The sequence below is a fragment of the Mirounga angustirostris genome, unplaced genomic scaffold (genome assembly GCF_029215605.1).
Source record: "Mirounga angustirostris isolate CCGP_5_RB_7025 unplaced genomic scaffold, mMirAng1.0.hap1 SCAF_16, whole genome shotgun sequence".
In the NCBI taxonomy this organism is placed as follows: domain Eukaryota; kingdom Metazoa; phylum Chordata; class Mammalia; order Carnivora; family Phocidae; genus Mirounga; species Mirounga angustirostris.
The window spans coordinates 46,710,531-46,729,726 of record NW_026991724.1 but is presented as its reverse complement, the minus strand read 5'-3'; the positions used below and the strand labels follow the sequence as shown (position 1 = coordinate 46,729,726).

The 19,196-nt window shown below is 52.7% G+C and overlaps 1 protein-coding gene across 1 annotated transcript in view; it reads right to left on the bottom strand.

Moving 5' to 3' along the window:
• Positions 1 to 21: 21 nt before the first annotated feature.
• SAMD4B (sterile alpha motif domain containing 4B) overlaps positions 22 to 19,196 on the bottom strand; it is a 36,795-nt gene continuing 17,620 nt past the window's right edge. Inside the window, exons 3-13 of the mRNA XM_045891486.3 lie at positions 13,258 to 13,728; positions 8,605 to 8,844; positions 7,398 to 7,507; positions 7,151 to 7,237; positions 6,131 to 6,473; positions 5,418 to 5,503; positions 4,681 to 4,799; positions 3,941 to 4,139; positions 3,612 to 3,735; positions 1,581 to 1,664; positions 22 to 1,371 (exon numbers count right to left, since the gene is read on the bottom strand). Coding sequence (XP_045747442.2) covers positions 1,343 to 1,371; positions 1,581 to 1,664; positions 3,612 to 3,735; positions 3,941 to 4,139; positions 4,681 to 4,799; positions 5,418 to 5,503; positions 6,131 to 6,473; positions 7,151 to 7,237; positions 7,398 to 7,507; positions 8,605 to 8,844; positions 13,258 to 13,728 — 1,892 coding nt within the window. The 3' untranslated portion in view covers positions 22 to 1,342. The remainder of the gene's footprint in view (positions 1,372 to 1,580; positions 1,665 to 3,611; positions 3,736 to 3,940; positions 4,140 to 4,680; positions 4,800 to 5,417; positions 5,504 to 6,130; positions 6,474 to 7,150; positions 7,238 to 7,397; positions 7,508 to 8,604; positions 8,845 to 13,257; positions 13,729 to 19,196) is intronic.

The following is a 19,196-nucleotide window of genomic DNA, read 5'->3' as shown; positions in this document are numbered from 1 at the left end:
ACACAATGGTTACCAGCCATATTCATAACAAAAGTTATTCATAAAATGTATCTAAAAATAACATTTTTTTTTCCTTTTCGGTGTGAAAAGCTTGAGAATGTCCCAGTGGGGGGTGGGTGGGTTGAGTGGGAAGAGGGGGTTGGGATAGGGGACCCTGGCTTCCCCACAGCCTGAACCCCCAAATCCCCTCCCTCCACCTGGGCCCCAGCACAACCCCTCAGCAGGAACGGAGACCAGAGGGTCTGTATGACTCCACGGCTGGGACAAATCTCTGGGTTATGATATAGTGTTCCACTTAAGTGAGGTCATGACAGAATGGGGGGTGGGGAAGGATGAAAGAAAAGAGGGGTGGGGAAAGAAACCAAAAACCAAACAATCCCCTTTCCCTTATTCCTTACCCCAAGTCTTTCAGCAACCAGACCTGGGAGTGGACAAGGGTGTATGTTGGTTGTGGGAAGGGGATGTTAAGGCAACAGACTTCCTGACCTCACTGGCTACCCTGGCTCCCTGCCTTCAACCTCTGCCTCTGGGGAGCCAGGACTGGGGGGAAGTGGGGAAGGGCGAGGGGGTCTGGAGGAGGGGGCTCTGCCCTCTCCCCTCGTAAAATTCAGGCTCCCCCTGCCACTTTCTTGGCTCAGAGAGAGGCCTGGGGATTCTAAAAATGAGAGGGAATGATCAGAGAGAAAAACCGTTAAGAACTATATAAATATGCATCTTAAATAGGCCTAAGAAATTAATTGTAGAGAACCTCTGATAAACAGGGCAAAAGGAGGTGAGTGAAAGGAGGGTGGCTCCTGTCCTCGGGGAATGGTGGGAATGGGGAAGGAGAAGAAGGTGGCAAGGAAAGAGAGAGAGGCAGGCTCCTCTCCTCATCTACCACCTTCTCTTTAGCTCCTCTCAAATAACATCCAGGAGAGCAGGTTATCAACCCTGCTTCTCTCTCCCCAAATGTCAGATGGTTCTGAGCAGGTCCCACAAGATAGGGGTAAGCTGCTCCCTTAGGAGGGGCAGGTGGCCGGCAGTCTGGAGGAGGCAGGGGTGGGACGGGGCCAGGTGGGGGATGAGGGAGGGAAGGAGGGGCAGTCAGGCTGGCCAGTCCCTGCCCCCTTTATCCTGGCTGCCCCCTACCTCCCTGAACCTCAGCAGAGATCCCTCGACGGGCATGGGAGTGAGCAAGGCGTGTGCCAATGTTAAACAAAAGTTAAAAGGGTGAGAGAGTAGAAAAATACTAGAATGTATAGCTGAGCCAGCCCACCCTCTTGCTGTCGCGGAGAAGCCCGTTGGGGGTTGGCCCCCGCCCGCCGCCCAGGGAGCCTATGGGTGCGCTGGGCTGTGGGTCCCGTCAGATGGTGGAGGTTTTGTCTGTCCCATCTGTGGTAAGAAAGGGAGGAAGGGAGGAAGATCAGGAACTGGCGGGAGGCCCAAGAAAAGGCGCTCGGGTAGCCTGTCATCCCAGTCAGGCCCTCCCTGGAGGCTGGCCTCCCCTAGGGACCCCTCAGGATGCTCTGAGTTGCTCAGTTCAGAGGCGGAGACGCTGCTGGGTAGGTGGGAGCTGGGTCAGGGAAAGAGGAAATGCTCACCACCCAAGGCGTGTTCTGTCATGCTCAGACACAGAGACTCCAGAGTGGGATTGATCTCCAGGTCAGGCCCAGGGACCGGGCAGTCTGAGGGGGAGAGAGAACAGAGGCGAGGGCTGAACTGAGTGCGGAAAGCAGAACCTGGGAGACAAAGGACTGGATGGGCTGGTGTGGGGGAGGGGCTGAGAGGGCTAGGAGGAAAAGGAGGGAGGGAGAGAGGCAAGAGACAGAGAAACCACATGTAAGACACGGCGCACGCTCCCACGGAAGGATGACGGGGCAGGGCTGGAGAATACAGACGAGTGGGTGTCTCACAGAGCAGGGCAGAGGCAATAATGGCAAGGGCAGAGGCTTAGCAAGGAAAAGAAAGCCTGACCAGCAGGCCGAGGAAGTGATGGGAAGCTGAGGGAGCTTCCTGGAGGCCACACGCTGCATGTTGCCTTAGGTGCGGTCTGGGCACCAGCCCCAGGCACTGGGCAGCCCCGAACTCCTTGACTGATGACCTGCTCTGTACTTGGTGCAGAAGCTTAATTAGAACCCTTCCCGTCCCCACTTGGACTTGCTCCCCTGGGCAGGCCTGGCAGATGGGGCAAATTAGGACAGCAGCCATGGGGCTTGTCCTCAAACCATCTCTCAAGGGCCTCTTGTTCTGGTGTCTGGGAAACAGCCCACCTCCCTGAGCAGACCTGACCCCACCCCACACTGCTTAAAACCCCTTCCTTGGCCCCTCACCGCTATGGGGAGAAAGGCTGAGCTTTCTACCTGAGTTCAGAAGACCCTGCTCCCACCTCCAGACTCGCCTGTCATCACATCCCTAATGAACTCTGAGCTCAGGCCATGTCGGGACACCTAATTCTCTCTTCTTAGCAAATATTTTTTTTGACCTGGGGCGAGTCACTTGAGTCTCAGATTCATGACTGATATGATGGGAATAACACCAGCGCCTTCATGTATGCAGCTGGGAGGATCTGATTTGACAGCATGGAAAGCCGTCGGACACACAGTTCAGCACACAGCACGCCAGTAGAAAGAACTGTTCAATTTTTTGCTCACGCAGTTCATCCATCCAGTCATTTACATCAGGTACAGATGCCTACCATGTGCCAAGCCCTACGCTAGGATGGACACAATGGACAGGGTCCTCTGCCTCTGACAGATGGCAGTTCACATAATCTCATAAGTTAAGAAACCCACTGATTTGGCAGTTTATGTCATGAAGAGCTTAGGGTCACCTGCAAATCTAATTAAAAAAATTTTTTTAAGTAAAACTCTACCTCCAACATGGGGGTTGAACTCATAACCCTGAGACCAAGAGTTGCATGCTCTACTGATGAGCCAGCCAGGCACCCCATCACCCACAAATTGAAGATCTCTCCAGAGGCAGCCCTTTCCAGAACAGCTTTCTCTGCCTCTGCAGCCTCAGTGGCCAGCAGCAGGCTGGGCCCAGGGCAGGGGATACCCCCACTCGACGAGCAAGGCAGGGCTAGCGTTTCTCTAACCTCCCTTCTGCCCACTTCACCCTCATTCTGATCTCTCATCTCTAGACTGGTCTGTGAGCTGAAGGAAAAGAGCCGTCTCACCTCATAGACCCTTTAGTGTGGAACCCGATCTAAGAACTGAAGTCTCTGGTTCCTGCCTGAAAGAATCCCAGGGGACTGACAGGCAGGACTCCCCTCCATAGAAACCTTGATGCTTTGACTGTCTCCTCCCCTCCACCCCTTCCAAACTGAGTATTTAATGATCCTCTAAGGAGATGGTGACGAAGACCAACAGGGACACTAAAACTGTGAACACAGGGAGGGAGAGGTGTGGAGAGGTAGGGCTGGGAGAAGGGAAGAGAGAAGACAGAGAAAGCAGCAGAATCAGAGAAAGAAAACAGAAGTGGGGGAGTGGGGGGTAAAAGAAAACTCAGGATGTGTGAAGATGGGTGCAGAGTGGTGGGAGGTAGAAGGAGGGGATAGTGGGAATGGGACTGAGAGGAGGGCCACCTAAGAGTATTGCCGAAGCGGAGCCCCAAGGGTGGGGGCAGCTTACCTGGAGGGAACATGAGAATGGCCTGGGGCGAAGAATGGACCGGGAGGGAGTGGGTGCGCTGCACAGAGCTGCGGCTCTGGCTGGGCATGCTGTTGCTGCCTCCGGGGTTGGCAAACCACAGGTTCTGCACAGGGCACAGGGCAAGAGAAAAGTGGTGAGCTGAGTGGGAAGAGGCCAAAGCCCGAGGCCCAAGCCCAGGCTCGGTGGAGCTGGCAAAGGAGCTTCTCCCCTCTGAGCCAGGCCCAGGTGCAAACACATGGACACGCACAGCCCAGGCACCACCACCCCAATCCCAGAAGTGCCAGGCCCTCCGCTTCCCACTGGCTCACCTGTCGGCCCTGGCCCCCAAGGCTGGGGCTAGTGAGGGCATGTCGGGGGGAGATGCCCCCAATGCCTGAAGGGCTCAGAAGGCCCATCCTGCCGGGTGGGAGGGCCCGGGGAGGCATGGGGAACTGCCGCTGGGTCCGCCGGGCCACCCCCATCCCCACAGAGCCAGCTATGGGAAGTGAGTTGGAGCCGAACGCCCAGCTGTGAGAGAGTAGAAGGCACAGTGTCAGTTGAGGTGGTTGGGGCCCCTCTGTCCGCCCCTTCCTCACCTCTCCCGTCATAATCCCCATGGGAAGGACAGAACACAGACCTGCTCTGAACAAGGACTCCCTGCCCAAGTCCTTGTATCACACACTCTGTACTCCTGTCCCAAGGTACCCCCAGGATGGAGATGGGAGCGGATAAAGGTTTCCTCACATCCACTTACAGCAGTTCTAACTTGAATTCTCAAATGCGGTATTTAGTATTTGGGGAGAAAAGGGACTTCACAGCCCCCTGCACACAGGGGAGGAGAACACGGGACAGGTGTTGCTTCTGCCAGCTCAGTACCCTGTTCTAGTGGTAAGAACACCCTGATTTTCTTCTGGGAAAGTCTTCACAGGGTGACTTGTGGAAGGTCACCCAGTGACTGAACAAGGACAACCAATTCCCAGCCCAGAACGCGATCAGTCCACTGAGCACCACCTGTCCAGCACCAAGGGCCTCGGGAGGGAAGGTCCCCACAGCCCGGCTGCCCGCTCACCCTTTCTGCTGCCGGTAGTTCTGCATCTCTAGTGCGGCTTTGCGCGGGAAGGTCCGGAGGAGTTTCAGCACTTGCTGTTTCCAGGACAGCAGCCGTTTCTTCTGCGTCTCCGTGAACGCCTAGAATTGGGAGCATGAAGCAGGGAGGGTGTGCTTTCAGATCTGCCTTCCATTCATCCACCTGTGCCTGCCTGCTCTGTGCTAGGCAATGCTGGGGTGCAGAGATAAACCTGTACACACAGAGCTCACGGTTCAGCTGGGGAGAAGATACGCGGGCCATCTGAACTGTGATGAGCACCGTGAGGGAGAAGCCCAGGAGGCGTGAGAAGCCTGATCTGCTATGAGGGGCCAGTGAAGGCATCCCTGAGGTGTACTCGTTCGAACTGAGTTGCCGAGGGACCAGCAGGAGGGAGGGAAGATCAAATATATATTTCTTATGTTCCAGTATTACAGGCCCCATCGGCAGTGCATCCTATCCCCAGTAACTGATGAATCTATGGCCCAAGAATGTTATATTATTAAGGAATATGTACTAAGGCTCCCCAGAGAAGGAATATGTAGTAAGACTCTGAGAAGGAGAGCTCACAGCAGCCATTGGAGCCAACACTGGTGGGATGAGGGCTGGAGACGCTGAATGGGTGCCAGCTGGGCAGGGCCCTGAGGGCCACGTGAGGAATGTGGATGCTGAGAGCGATGGGGGCAGCCTTTCCCTTCTTGGGACCCTAGAGAAGGCCTCACCTCATGAGTCAGGCACTTTTCAATGAGCTGGAGGTAACTGGTGATGTTCTCCTCGTCTGGTCGGGACACCAGCAGCTGGGTGCACACTGAGGGACAAGGGAGAGGGAGGAAGTTAGCCCCAGCATGTCCTGTGCCATGCTCTAGCTCCCTTGGCCCCTGCTGGCCAGCACAAAAGTTGGAAGAGGACACTCAGGCTGGATGCGTTCTGGCTGTGTGCGAAGCACAGTACCTGGCTATCATGAGGATATATAAAGCCCACCATAGTGGCTCAGAGAGGTGGAATCACTTGCCCCAGGTCACACAGCTAAAAGGATATGGACCCAAGTGTAAAGTCGGCTATGCCATTAAGCCTTAGGAAAGGCCAAGCCCACTGTGAGTTTCACCATCCCCATCCTGTGGACTTTAGTCCCCCGTGAAAGAACCAATGGATTTGCCTCATACTGTACACAATTTCCACTGACACACTGTTCCCCCTTCTGCTCAGGCTAGAGACACTGTGCGGGTAAGTAAGGGTTGTCTCCCACCATCAACCAGGACATACCTGAGGGCAGGGCCTTGCTACTCTCAGTCTCAGCCACTCTCTGAAGTGATCTAGTCCCCAGGGTACTTTAAAAAGCTCTGCTCCCATCATTTAACTTGGATTTGATCCCTGATGACTGGGTTCACTTGGCTCCCTGTCCCAGAACTTCTTGCTGGGCCTTGCCTGGTCTCACCTTTGCCCATCACCCGTGTAAACTGGCTGGGGATGTCTCCGTCGGCGACGGGAGCCGGGGCTGGTTCACTGCCATCAGTGGGAGCTGGAGCTGGTGGAGGGAGGTAGCTCTCTGCAGCTGGAGGGTCCTTGGCCTCAGTGCCCTTGTCTGTGCCGGGGTGAGCCAGGGGAGGCTCAGCACCTGGCAGTGGTGGCTCCCCCCGGCTCCCATCCTTGGCAGTAGGGGTGGTGGCGGCGGCAGCAGCCACGGTGGCCTGGAGGACGCTGTAGGCCTTGATGGGGGTGATGATTATCTGCTGCAGCTCCTGCAGAGCGTTGCGCAGATTCCCGCCTTCCAGCACATCCTGAGTAGGGAGGACACATCCTGGGTCACATGCTGACCCCCACAGCTACATAGAATGACTACACAAGTGGGATCAGACAGAGCTTGGAGAGGGCTGGTGGAAGCTTGAGTCCTAGCACTTAGAGAAGGCAGGAAAGGACAAGACAAGCTCACATATACACACATGTATGTACACATTTGTATACACGTACTCCCGCTTTCCCCCCTTCAAAGTGGAATTCCATGGGGCTCAGGAGAAGGTGGTCTGATGCTGGGGCCTCAGGGTCCCACCAAGGATGGAACCAGAAAGCAAGTGGCAAGGAAAGGGGAAAAGGAATGCAAATCAAGGCAGATATGAAAAGAGAGTGAGTGAATGAGAAACCACCAATAGAAAGAGAGATCATGCACACAGGGAGACATTCGGCTCCATGGGAAACACCAGTCAGAAATGAAAAAGTGAAAGGGGACAGCGGGGATTGAGTTAAGAGAGACAAAGTCTGGAGGCACAGACCAGGACAGAAAGGGAGGGGAGCCTCTCAGCCACGGGCAGGTGAACACAGTGATCTGACTTGCTCTTGGCCTCCCTAGGGCTGGGGCCTCTGGAGGTCAGACCTGAGGGCTGGGGAAGCCCGCAGGGGAGGCCACCCAGAGCCACTGGGCAGTCAGCTGGCCTTGGAGATGGGAGTACCAGGTCCTCACCTTCTCCAGGGACTTGAGGACGCTCTGCCTCTCACGCAGCTTCTGGATGCTCAGGGCTATCTTGTGGCGGGCACCTTTGGTGACATTCTGTGGTAGGGGCAGAAAGGGATAGGAAGCTGGAAATGTGAGGCTGAGGTACTTGGGGTGCCCCAACAAGGCCTGAAGAGACATCAGAGGCTGAGGCCACAAGGGTGACGTCAAAATGGTGCTGCCCATGACACCTCCCTGATGGTCCCCTTGGCGTCACCTGAGACTCCAGATGCTGCTCAGTCAGCGTCATCATCTCCTCGTAGCTCATCTGTGAGAAGAGGGCCGCGTACTTGTGCAAGCGGAGGCTTTTCAGCCATGAGGGCACATCTGTGGAAAAGGAGAGAAAGAGGTCGGGAATCTGGCCCTTGTGACCAGGGCAGGGGAAGGGTTGTGGGGAGGGAGCAGTTTTCTGCAGTTTTTAATGGTCCATCCTTGGTGGGACCCTGAGGCCCCAGCATCAGACCACCTTCTCCTGAGCCCTATGGAACCCCGCCCTGAAGGGGGGAGAGGGAGTACGGGGATACAACATAACCAGAGGTAACATGAGAAACTGCAGAAAACTGGGAGAAGTAGGGGAAAGTCAAGGGTCCATAAGCCATTTTTTTTTTTTTTAAAGATTTTATTTATTTTTTTGACAGAGAGACATAGTGAGAGCAGGAACACAAGCAGGGGGAGTGGAAGAGGGAGAAGCAGGCTTCCCGCAGAGCAGGGAGCCCGATGTGGGACTCGATCCCAGGACCCTGGGATCATGACCTGAGCTGAAGGCAGACGCTTAACGACTGCGCCACCCAGGCGCCCGCCATTTTTTTTTTTTTTTAAGATTTTATTTATTTACTTGAGAGAGAGAGAGAGCACAAGCAGGGGGAGCACAGGCAGAGAGAGAAGGTTTGAGAAACAGCTTCCCCACTGAGCAGGGAGCCCAACACGGGGCTCCATCCCAAGACCCTGGGATCATGACCTGAGCCGAAAGCAGATGCTTCACTGACTGAGCCACCCAGGTGCCCCCATAAGCCACTTCTCCTGCCCAGTCACACCCTTCTAGGTGGCCTTCCCTGATATCAGGATATCTGACCCTTCTGAGCTGCTTGATTGGCCATGTACTAGGATGACTTCACTGGTATCCCTAAAGTCTTCCTGGAACTTCTGTTCCATCAGCTACCGCTGTGTCCTGGCTTCCTTGTTAGGCTGGGGTGTCTGAGAGCAGGGGTTTCTCCCCTATCAGATCAGGGCCTAGAGGGATCTCTCTGCTCGGTCTTGAGCCCTAAGGGCAGAGACTCACTCTTCCCCTCAGACCTGTCCCTGCCTAGGGTAGGGTACAGGGTGATGGGACAGGAAGGTAGAAGCTACCACGGCTCCCTTCTGTCCTCTAGGCTATGCAGAAGCCTCTCTTCAGAGAGTCCTAGTGCTGCCCTCCCTTGTCGTACCTTTCATGCCACTGCCGTCCTCCTGGAAAGTGTTCCGGCTGGAGCCCTGCTCCTCCGTCTGCTCACTGCCAGAGGAGGCCACGCTGCTCTGGGGCGAGAGGGGTGCGTGGTCGGGCGTGGTGAAAGCAGCCCGGGCCCCGAGCTCCTCCGGACTCGGCCACTCACCAGGGGCCTGGGGGCTCGTGGGGATGAGCGACATGGAGCGCTTCAGCGGGCTGGGGTGAATTTGGCAGGGGAGACCTGGCCAGAAGGGGAGAGGCAAGAGGTCAGGTTTGGAGATCTGACCACAGGAGATTATGCCCCCTGGCTGGTGCCACGGACGGCGGCTCGGCCCCAGAATCCAACAACAGGAAGGGACCCTGGGGTCTGAGGGGAACCACCTACAAGATATTGCTCGTTCCCTCATTCCTCCCCACACCCAACCCATCAGCAAGCTCTCAACCACATCTCTGGGTCTCCTCACTTTCTCTTCCAGCACCCTGGTCTGTAACTGGTGTCCCTTGCTGGAATTACTGCTATAGCCTCCTTACTGGTTTCTTGCCTTCATTCTTGCCTCCTACAGTCCATTTACCTCACAGAAGTCATGTTGATCCTTCTAAAAATGCAAACCTGACCAAGTTAGCCCCTGCTTTAAATCCCACCTATGACTTCCCTTCACGCTGAGGATAAAACTCAAACTTCTCCACACACCTACAAAGCCCTGTGGGACCTGGGACTTGAGCCCTGCTCATCTCTGACCTCTCACCTCCCCCCAACTCACCCTTCAGTTCAAGCCTTTTTAGCTTTTGCTTCCCCACCAACCCTCATTTATTCCTGGAACACTCAAGCTATCCAGCCTCAGGACTTTTGCATTTGTTCTTTCTTCTTGTCTTCCTGATCTTAGCAGCTGGCTCCCTAAAGTCTCATCTCCAGCAAGCATCATCTCTTCCAAGGCCTTCCCTGAGTAGCTGGCCCCAACCAATCTTGGTTACTCTATCATATGACTCTTACTTATCTTCCTTATAACACCTACCATACCTGGAGTGATTTTACCTAGTTATTTGTGCACATGCTTATGAACGGTACATGCCTGCTATAATACAAGATCTACGACAGCAGGGACTTGTCCTGTCTTAAAGATCACTGTATCCTCAGTAATTATAGTGGGGTCTGGCCCAGAGGAGCTGCTTCATTAGTATTTGTAAAGTAAATGAATTAATGAAATACATAAACTGCTTCTTCAACATCCCTGTCATTGGGCCTCACCACCTCCCAAAGATTTTTCCTGTACTGAGCTAAAATCAGCCACCCATGAGGCCCAGTGACTCAGGGTGAATCCAGGGCTTCTTCCACAAGATGTTTCATACTCTCCATTCATCCCATTCCTGAGGTAGGAAAAGGGTTCCAACTTGATTTTAACCATCCTCAGGACAAGGCAGGTTCCACGAGCTTCCAGACCTTTCCATGTAACTACTCCTCTGCCTAACTCACCTGCTCTTCCACCCTGCCCTCCCAGCCACCTCAGCCTTCACTCTTCAGTCAAGTGTTAGCTCTTCTGTGACTCCTTCCTCTGCACTCCCTGGGGCCCTGTGTTACTGCCTCAAGCCTAGCATTTACTACTTTCATCACCCGCCCGCCTCCTGTACTGGACTCTGGGCTCATGTATATTAGGGCCACATTCTGGGGGGGCCTTGAAGGACAGGGTGAAGCTTTTCAATTTCAAGCAGTTGCAGGAGTAGCAACCCCGCTTTTAGTTTCATAAAAGCCCAAAGGAGGGCACCCATGGTCCATCCTAAGGGTGCTAAGGGCACCTCTGAGCTTGACACAGGGAATTCAAAAGTACCCAAAGTCAAATAAAAAGGACAAGGCCACAAAGCCAAAAAGCCTCACCTGGGAAGGTGAGAACACCAAGGCTCAGGGAACAGAAGCACTTTGCCCCAGGTGCCAGAGGGAGTTGGGAGGCAGCAACGGAAGAACCCTAGCCTTGTTTCTGATGGAAAGGCTGAGATTCCTGCCAGTGCTCCACCGAAACTCAACCCAGAAAGGACAATCAGCCTGGTACAGACCCTAAACCACCTTCCTCCATCTGTGACAAAATCTATGCTCCTAGCCAGGGAGTCACCTGAAGGACAGGGCAGTGCAGTGATCCATCCCCTCAGGCCGGCCTCCACGTCTGCCTGTGACCTCTGGGGTCCTCTTCTCACGGCTTCTTCCAAGTGTCTGGATTCCCAGAAAACGGCACCGTTTGGGCCCCATGGGACTCAGTATAGACTTTTTTTTTTTTTTCTTTTGCCTGTCTTGGTGCCTATGGCCTCCTCCTCTTCCCTTCTCAGCCAAGAAGGAGGCAGGCAAGGCTGAGAGGGCAGGAAATTATCCTGATTGGAGTGATCGTGCAGTTCCTGAGGAGCTCTGCTTGGCCAGGCACTGGGGTGGAGGCCGAGCACAGCATGAGAGCTATAAAAACAGGAATGCCGGAGATCCAGGGCCTCACACTCTCCAAGAAACCCTGGTCTGTCCTTGGCAGCACCCCAAACCCACCCTGCCTGCCCCTTACAGGCCAATCCTTGCTCCCCACTCAAAAATATTTTAATGGTTTCCTGTTTCCTGCAACTGCTTGAAGTTGAAAAGCTTCACCCTATCCTTCAAGGCCCCCCAGAACGTGGCCCTAATATACTGAGATTTGGGAGTCAAGACAGACCTGCACTAGAATTCTGGCTCTGCCACCTATTAACTTTATGATCCTGGGCAAGTCACTCTGTCTGCCCCCTCTGCCTCCATTTCCAAGTAATGGCCTTGGCACAGGGGTAGGCACACAGTAAACGTGAATGTCTGCTACTGCTATTACTCATTTAAATCCCTGCGTCTCTCCATCCCAGCCAGACCCGTCTGCATACTCCAATTTGCCACCCCTGTGACTTCATTTCATGCTGTGTCCTCTACCTAGAATGCCCAATTCCTTTCTCTCTTCTGGTTCAACCCTTCTGACGTTGTTCCAGCTCAGTTAGTCCCTTAATAGCTGCTGTCCCCATTGGAGGGAGGAAGAAATGTATGGGCACCCTGCATGGGTAAACCCTCCCCTTGATGAGGTCCGAGCATCTATGGCAGCGTCCCTTCTAGGTGGAGGCAATGTAGCACAGCAGTTAGAAGTATGAGCTGTGGAGCCAGACTGCCTGGATTTAAATTCTGGCTATACGACCTGGGGCAGGTGACTTTTCTGTGACTCAGCCAAAGAATTTATATGTGTAAAGTTCTCAGAACAGCTTTTGAAAAAGACTGAATGCTCAATAATCTTAGCTAGATTTATCCTTATTAATATATTTTCCCAATTTGGACCCAGAAACTGTGATGCTCTGAGACTATAAAACAAGGTCTAACACACTTTGGGTTGCTAGAGATGCCAGAAATGCTCTCCTATCCCTCTATTTTCCTTGATTCTTACCAGCACCTGAGAGGGAGGCAGGTGGCCAGGACATCCGTATGAAACTGGGGGAAGAAAGAGGCTCAGGGCATCAAGGATGTGTACCAGGTGCCAACAGGAGACCCAGGTTCGCCCCACCCGCTGGATGGATGACATTTCACTGCCACTCATTCTTGGCTTGCTTTAACCACTACCAGCCAGCCAAAGGGGACCAGCCATGCTGAGGTTAAATCTTGGAAACCTCTCACACCTGGAGTCAGGTAATATTACCTCACCAAGCCTTGGAAATGCCACTTTCACCTATCCTGTTCATTTCAACTAATATTTCAAAAACTCACTAGAATACCAGCTCCTCTTGCTCACCCCAGCCTCTGGGGTGCTGACCAACACAGCCCTTTCCAGACCGCTTAGTTGGAGAACAGCGTAGTTGCCAGGGGCAGACTCTGGTGTCAGACTGCCTGGGTCTGAACTTTGGACCATTCTACTACTTGTTCTGTGTATAACCTTGAATACATGACTTCACCTCTGAGTCTCAATGTCATCTCTAGAATGGGGCTGATGATAAAGTTGCGACAAGGATTAAATGAGATCATGTCAGAAAAGTGCTTACAGCACAGTCAACGCTCAACGATGTTACCTACTATTATTAATACCTTATAGTGTGAATTACATCTTACATAAACAGGCTTACAAACACAGATTTCTCAGAAACAATGCTGTTGGCTGAAGCCATATGCACAAATCCACAATGTCTAAGCTGGAAGGGACCTTAGATTATGGCCAGTGACTCAATGCTTTCAGAGGTCCGGCCGGTATCAGACATGCCCAAAGGAAGGTGGCAGGGGCACCGGCCAACTGGGGCACATGTGCAGGATTTTGCGGGCGGAGGGAACGACACAATATTCAGCTCCATCTTACTGTTGCTACAGGATTATAGGACTTGAGTTGTCAGATTTTTTTTTAACTTTTAAGAGAAACTGAAATCTGGATTTTTAGGCGAAAATTCCCAATTTCTTATGTCACCACATTTATTTTAACACATAACAAGACAAAACCAAAGTTTCACTTTGGGCTCAACAAGACATGTCTGCAGGTCAGATATGTCTCCCAGAACGCCAGTTCACAAGCTCTGCACGGCCTCATAAAGCTGAGGCCCAGAGAGATTATGTGACTTGCCCAAGGCCGAACAGCGAGTCAAGAGACCAGTTTGACCTTTTTCAAGTAGGCATGGCCTCCTGGAACCCCCACTCCCTCACCTGCATTTGCGTTGCTCCCAATACTGTTGATGGCTGGCGGCACTGAGCTGGATGGGTGGAAGGGCACGTGTCCATTTTCCCGGGGTGGCTTGTCCTGCCAGCCTGGCCCTGCCTCCCCAGGGCCCAGCTCTGCAGGGCTCCCCCACTCATCTGAGCCTTGGCGTGAGTGGTACGTGGGCTCAGGCCGGGTGCGGAAGCCGCTAGCCAGCCGCTCTTCCAGGTGGCTCAGCCAGAGGGCCAGTGCGTTGCGGTCCTCCAGTGTGGTGGCTGGGTGGATGAGGGCATAAGAGAGCAGCTGGCGGCTCTCCTCGATGAAGGCATTGCTCTCGATCGAGTAGGCCAGCACTTTCTGCAGCAGCCTCATGTACTCCGACTTGGCCTCCGTGTTGCCTGGCTGAAGCAGGGGCAGGTGGGACAGCAGGAGGGATACCACCTTCTCTTTGGACTCCTGCTGCCATTGGCTGACGATGGCTGCAGAGGGGACAAAAGGAAATGTCAGGGGAGCCAGGGAGACCCAGGAGTGCTACCTATAGTCTGCTCCCTCAGCTCCAATGTCCTCTCCCTTCTCCTTTCATGACCCCTAAGCTTGTCCTTCGTATTGGTGAGACCCAATGCACTCACCCTACTGCCAGAGTAATTTTTCCTGGTTCCATCCCTCCTACTTTCCAACACCTGCTGTGGCTCCCCATCAGCCAAACCTGCTTGCTACTCTGGAATCTGAGCTCCTCCTGCTATCCCCAGGCCTGTCCTTCTTGCTGTATCCCCGTTCATTATCTTCACAGCCTCTACCCACACCCCGTTTCCCCTATCAAAAGAGCCTCCTTCCTGAAAGGAGATGACAGTGGAATATGATGGTTACCAGTTTGAGCTCTGGAATCAGACAGTCTGGACTCTCCAATTCACTAGCTAGACCCTGGGCAAGTCACCTTGAACCTCACTGAGCAATGATTTCCTCACCTGAAAACTTTTGGAGATAATTACAGTACCCAATTCACAGTGTTGTCCTGAGATCCAATGAGCTAATAAAGAATGGAAAGTGGCCAGGCATATAGAAAGAATACATTTACTAAATGCTTGCTGTTTTTTTTTTTTTTTTAGCATGGCTTTATATTTATTTATTTATTTATTTATTTTAAAGATTTTATTTATTTGACAGAGAGAGACACAGCGAGAGAGAGAACACAAGCAGAGGGAGTGGGAAAGGGAGAAGCAGGCTTCCCGCGGAGCGGGGAGCCTGATGTGGGGCTCAATCCCAGGACCCTGGGATCATGACCTGAGCCAAAGACAGACGCTTAACAACTGAGCCACTCAGGCGCCCCTTACTTTTATTTTAAAGATTTATTTATTTATTTGAGAGAGTGAGCGAGAGAGAAGGAGCAGGGGGAGGGGAAGAAAGAGAGAGAAGCAGACTCCCCGCTGAGCAGGGAGCCTGACTCGGGGCTCGATCCCAGGACTCTGGTCTGGGATCACGACCTGAGCCAGAGGCAGACACTTAACCGACTGAGCCACCAAGGCACCCAAATTTTGGATTGCTTAAACCTGCCCTCTTCCGGGAAGCCTCCCAGCTGCTCTATGATATAGTGATCTGGTGACGTTCTCTTCCCACCCCAGAGTGTGATGGCCTAAAGTCTGTCTGTGGAGATGAGCCAGGTTTCCCCTCCCCTCAGAAGGGCACTCCCCAGGAATAAGACCACAGCCTGGCCACATAAAGGAGGCCTTAGGAAGGAACTATTACAGGTCTGACTGTCCTCCTTGAAAACCTTGTTACCACTTCTGTAACTAGCTCAATGGAGTAGAGGATGGGAGAAAATGCTGACAGCACAAAGGAAAGGGACAAAGAATACCAATACTTGAGAAAAAAGATAATGATCAAGGACTAGGGCCAACTGTGTCCTCCCTCTTGGGCAACTGAGCTCAGACCTGTAGCCAGGGTGATGATTTGCAAACACCTAACACAGGCGTTCTGAGGGATGAGCTACTGGGCTATCGGTGAGGTCCTGGGAAGGGGTAAAGGAGCTGGCTCTAACCTGACAGAGCTAGGACTCTAGAGGGGTGAGTGATGAAAAAGAACAGGTAGAGATGTGGCTTATGTCCCTCCTCTCCCACTTACTGACCATGTTACTCTGGGCAAATGTGGTAACTTCACTGAGCTTTACTTTATCTGTCAAGTAGGGGTCAGAATCATTCCTACCTGGCATAGCTCCTATGAATTAAGTGAGACCACAGCACAAAGTAGGGCACAAAGTAAGTCCTCAGCAAATATTAGCTGCCCTATCTAACATCACGGTTATTATATCTCACTGTTGCTCCTTCTTTTCAAATACCCACAGAGATTCTAAAGCCACATGCCCACTCCTGGTCCTGGAAAGGCTGGGAATGGGCGTATATTATATAAGGAGAGCCTCAGAGTACCAGGCATCTGGATTGCAAGTTGAGCCCCGCTCTGGATCCCTCTGCATCTGATGGTGTCTCAACCCAACTTCCTAAAGGCTTAAGTTTCCAAGGACCACTGGTCTCCTCTGCATAGGGAGCCTTGCATAAAAACATGAGAAACACCCCCTCACGCCTCTCTTTCTCTTAATGACCTGTATGGAAATCTACGGTCCAGGAATTCACATAAATTTCCAATTCTGCAGGGTGCCTGGGTGGCTCAGTCGTTAAGCGTCTGCCTTCGGCTCAGGTCATGATCCCAGGGTCCTGGGATCGAGCCCCGCGTCGGGCTCCCTGCTCAGTGGGAAGCCTGCTTCTCCCTCGCCCACTCCCCCTGCTTGTGTTCCCTCTCTCGCTGTCAAATAAATAAATAAAATGTTAAAAAAAATTTTTCCAATTCTGCTTAAATCTGTAGCTCTAAGAAAATGAATCACACACAACTCCCAACTCCTGGCCATATAACTACACATTTTCTTGGCCTGGGACTCTCTGCTCTGAACTTCCTAGAGAAGCCCTGTTCGGGTGCCCAGGGATTCATCCATTTATGCAGAGTCCTCAATTCCTGCTATGCCCATAGTACTGGCCAAAACAGAACAGTGATACTACACAACAGTAATAACAGGTAGCATTTATTGAGAATTTACTATATGTCAGACGCTATGCTAAGAACCTCACCTCAACCCTCTTTTAACATCTCCATCTTATAGATGAGGGACTAGATTCAGAAGGTGGAATCACTTCCCCAAAGTGACAGAGCCAAGATCTGAACCCTGGTCTGTCAGCCTCCAGAACTGGGAGGAACTTTTATCTGTAACACTGTACTAGTTCTCCAATGCCAAGTCTCTTGTTCTCCATCCCATCGCTGTCCCTGGCTTCCCAGATCTCATGCAGGACTTGCCACTCAAGGCTAGGAAACCTCATCTCCTCCATCTTCTCTTGAACCAGCTCCCCACGACTCCAAGGCTGACTCTTAGGTCATCCCCATATCTAAGGATGTTTCCAAGGTGGGACAGACCTTCCTGATTTCAGGAAGCCTTCACCTTTCTCTCCTACCTCCATCTGGCACTTGATCACATAGGAACGAATACCCCGGTACCCCATTTCCCTGACTTAATACCTGAAGTTTCTGCTCTTGATGAGAAGGAAGAAGAAATACAGCGATGAAGATTAGGGACAGAAAGTCAAAGGAGGCTTGCATCCCGGCTGGGTTATACAGTTGCCTGGGCAATGTGCTACCTCCTCTGGAAAAGGGGGATTACAGGGCTATTGAGAGGATTTAGGGAGGCAATGCATGTAAAGCACCTGACAGAGTCTGCCCACAGTAAGCACTTAGTATGTGACTCAGTGATTGGTGTTTTTCTTCCTTCTCCAGCAGTCAGCCTACCCCTTCCAGCCCTACCCTGATGTTCTCAATGGCTGTTGTTTAGGCCTTATAGGGTAGCCAGAGGCCTCTGGGACAGAGAGAAGCCTTGTCTATTCCCTCCCCCACCCCAGAATACTGCCAGGACCCCAGAGCTACAGGACACAGCTTCTCCTCTGGTACTGCCAGGGGACATGACAGAACAGCCCCAAGGCTTGGGCTCAATGAAGGACCTTGTTCTACTACAGAGAAAGGAGAGAGTGGTTTTGGACGACTAGAGGCTGACCCTGGGGAAATGTGTTCATGTGTCTGTGCAGCGGCGTGGTGGGGAGGGCGGGCCTCCCATGACTGGGAAGCATCAGTGAGCACTGGAACTGGTCCAAGGAATTTACGCAGCCTCAGGCCCCTTGGGGTGAGCCCAGCCGGGGCTGCAGATGATGGGTGGGGATGAAACTTCGTTCCTGCTCAGATCAGAAAAGTCTGGCCCAGAGCTGAAGCACAGCAGGGGCCTGAGGAATACCTGCACAATTGAACCCAGATGGTCTCCTAGAAGGTAGTGGTGTCTAAGTGTGTTTCATGTGCCCTCTCGAGGATCCCCTGACCCCTCAAGTGACCCTGTCTCATGTCCTAGCAGAGTATACTGTGTAAGAGCACAGCTTCAACAGGCCAGCTTGCCTCGATTCAAAATCTACCTCTGCTTCTATGACCTAGGTCAACGTAATTGTGGGCCAGTCCTTTAACTTCTCTGAGCCTGGTCTCCTCTTCTGTACAACAGTGGTAGTAAAAACCCTGTCACAGGGTTGTTGTAAAGGTTCAATGAGACAGTTGTGCAAAGCACCTATGTGTTAAGTACTCCATGCATTTTAACTATTACTGTCATTGCTCCTGGTTGAAGATTTAGAGCCCACGCTGTGTGGGGGCTGTGGGGAGCAATTAACATAAGAGGGCACATCTGGGACTCCCCCTTAAGATGCCTGACAGGGGTGGGGAATTTCATGCAGTTATTTACCAAAAACAGACATGTCTCTGGTTCCTCTGAGCTAGAGGCACAATAAGCAGTGATGAAATTCTAGAGGTGGGCGGATGGGGGAGGGGGCTGGGGAATGCCATGCCAATGGCTGCTTCTCACCAAGCTGCAAACCTGGGTTCTGTAGGCACAGAGAGCACCAGAGAGACGGTGCATGAGTACTCTCCTTGGCCAGGTGACCAGAGCTAAGTAGGTCATGACCCTGGGTCCTGGCAAATCATAGGAGCCAAATATATCTTGGAGACTGCCATAGGAGCAAATCCATTTTTATGTGCTGGGCTGTTGCAACAATCGTGGCAGCCTCAGGCACTCGTCACAGGGGCTGGGGTTTGGCTGCAAGCACGCCCTTCTCTACCTCACCCCGGCTCGCACAAACATGGGGGAGGGCCAGGGGGCTCATATTTTTGTTTGATGAACTGTGTCAGTAGAGCTTCAAAGGGGAGGGTGGAGGCATGAGAGCTGAGCTCTGGTGACTCATTCAGCCTCGGCCCCCTCCTGACCTCAGTTTCCCCACCCAGATTCAGTGAGCCAGAGAGGGAGGAGTTTAAACCTGCTGGATACAGGGACTCTGACTCAGAGGACAGGAGGAGGAAAGAAATGCAGGAAATGTGGCCCAGGAAGCGAAGGGGATTTCAGCTTCCCTGGCTCTACCCTTTTGGTCCAAGTCAGCATCAGGGGGAAAGAGAGGGCCAGGATTACTGTTATAGCTCCAAACAGGCAGGGAAGACAGCATTGGGAAAAGGAATAGGGATGACAGCAAGGGGAAAGCTGGGGCCTCTCCTTCCCTGTTCCAGAGACCCGTAGGGTACTACTGCTTTTCTCTTCCTGGGTATGGTTTCAGATTCTGCTTCCATGAAACCAACACTGGCTGCCTGGGCTGGGGGACTTCCCTAAACCCTCCCAGCTGCTTGAGAGGAAGGAATAGCCCAGACCAGATCCCCCTTCCACAGCCCCAACTCCCTACTCCCAGTAGGCTGCATACCCTCACCACCTTCCTGGGCCCACCCAGAATCAGCACCAGTATCAAGACAAGTGGTTCTCCACTGGATGCACACAAGAGCCAACAAGGGAGCTTAACAAATAGACTTGCTGGGGATAGGACCCAGGCCTCAGGTTATTATT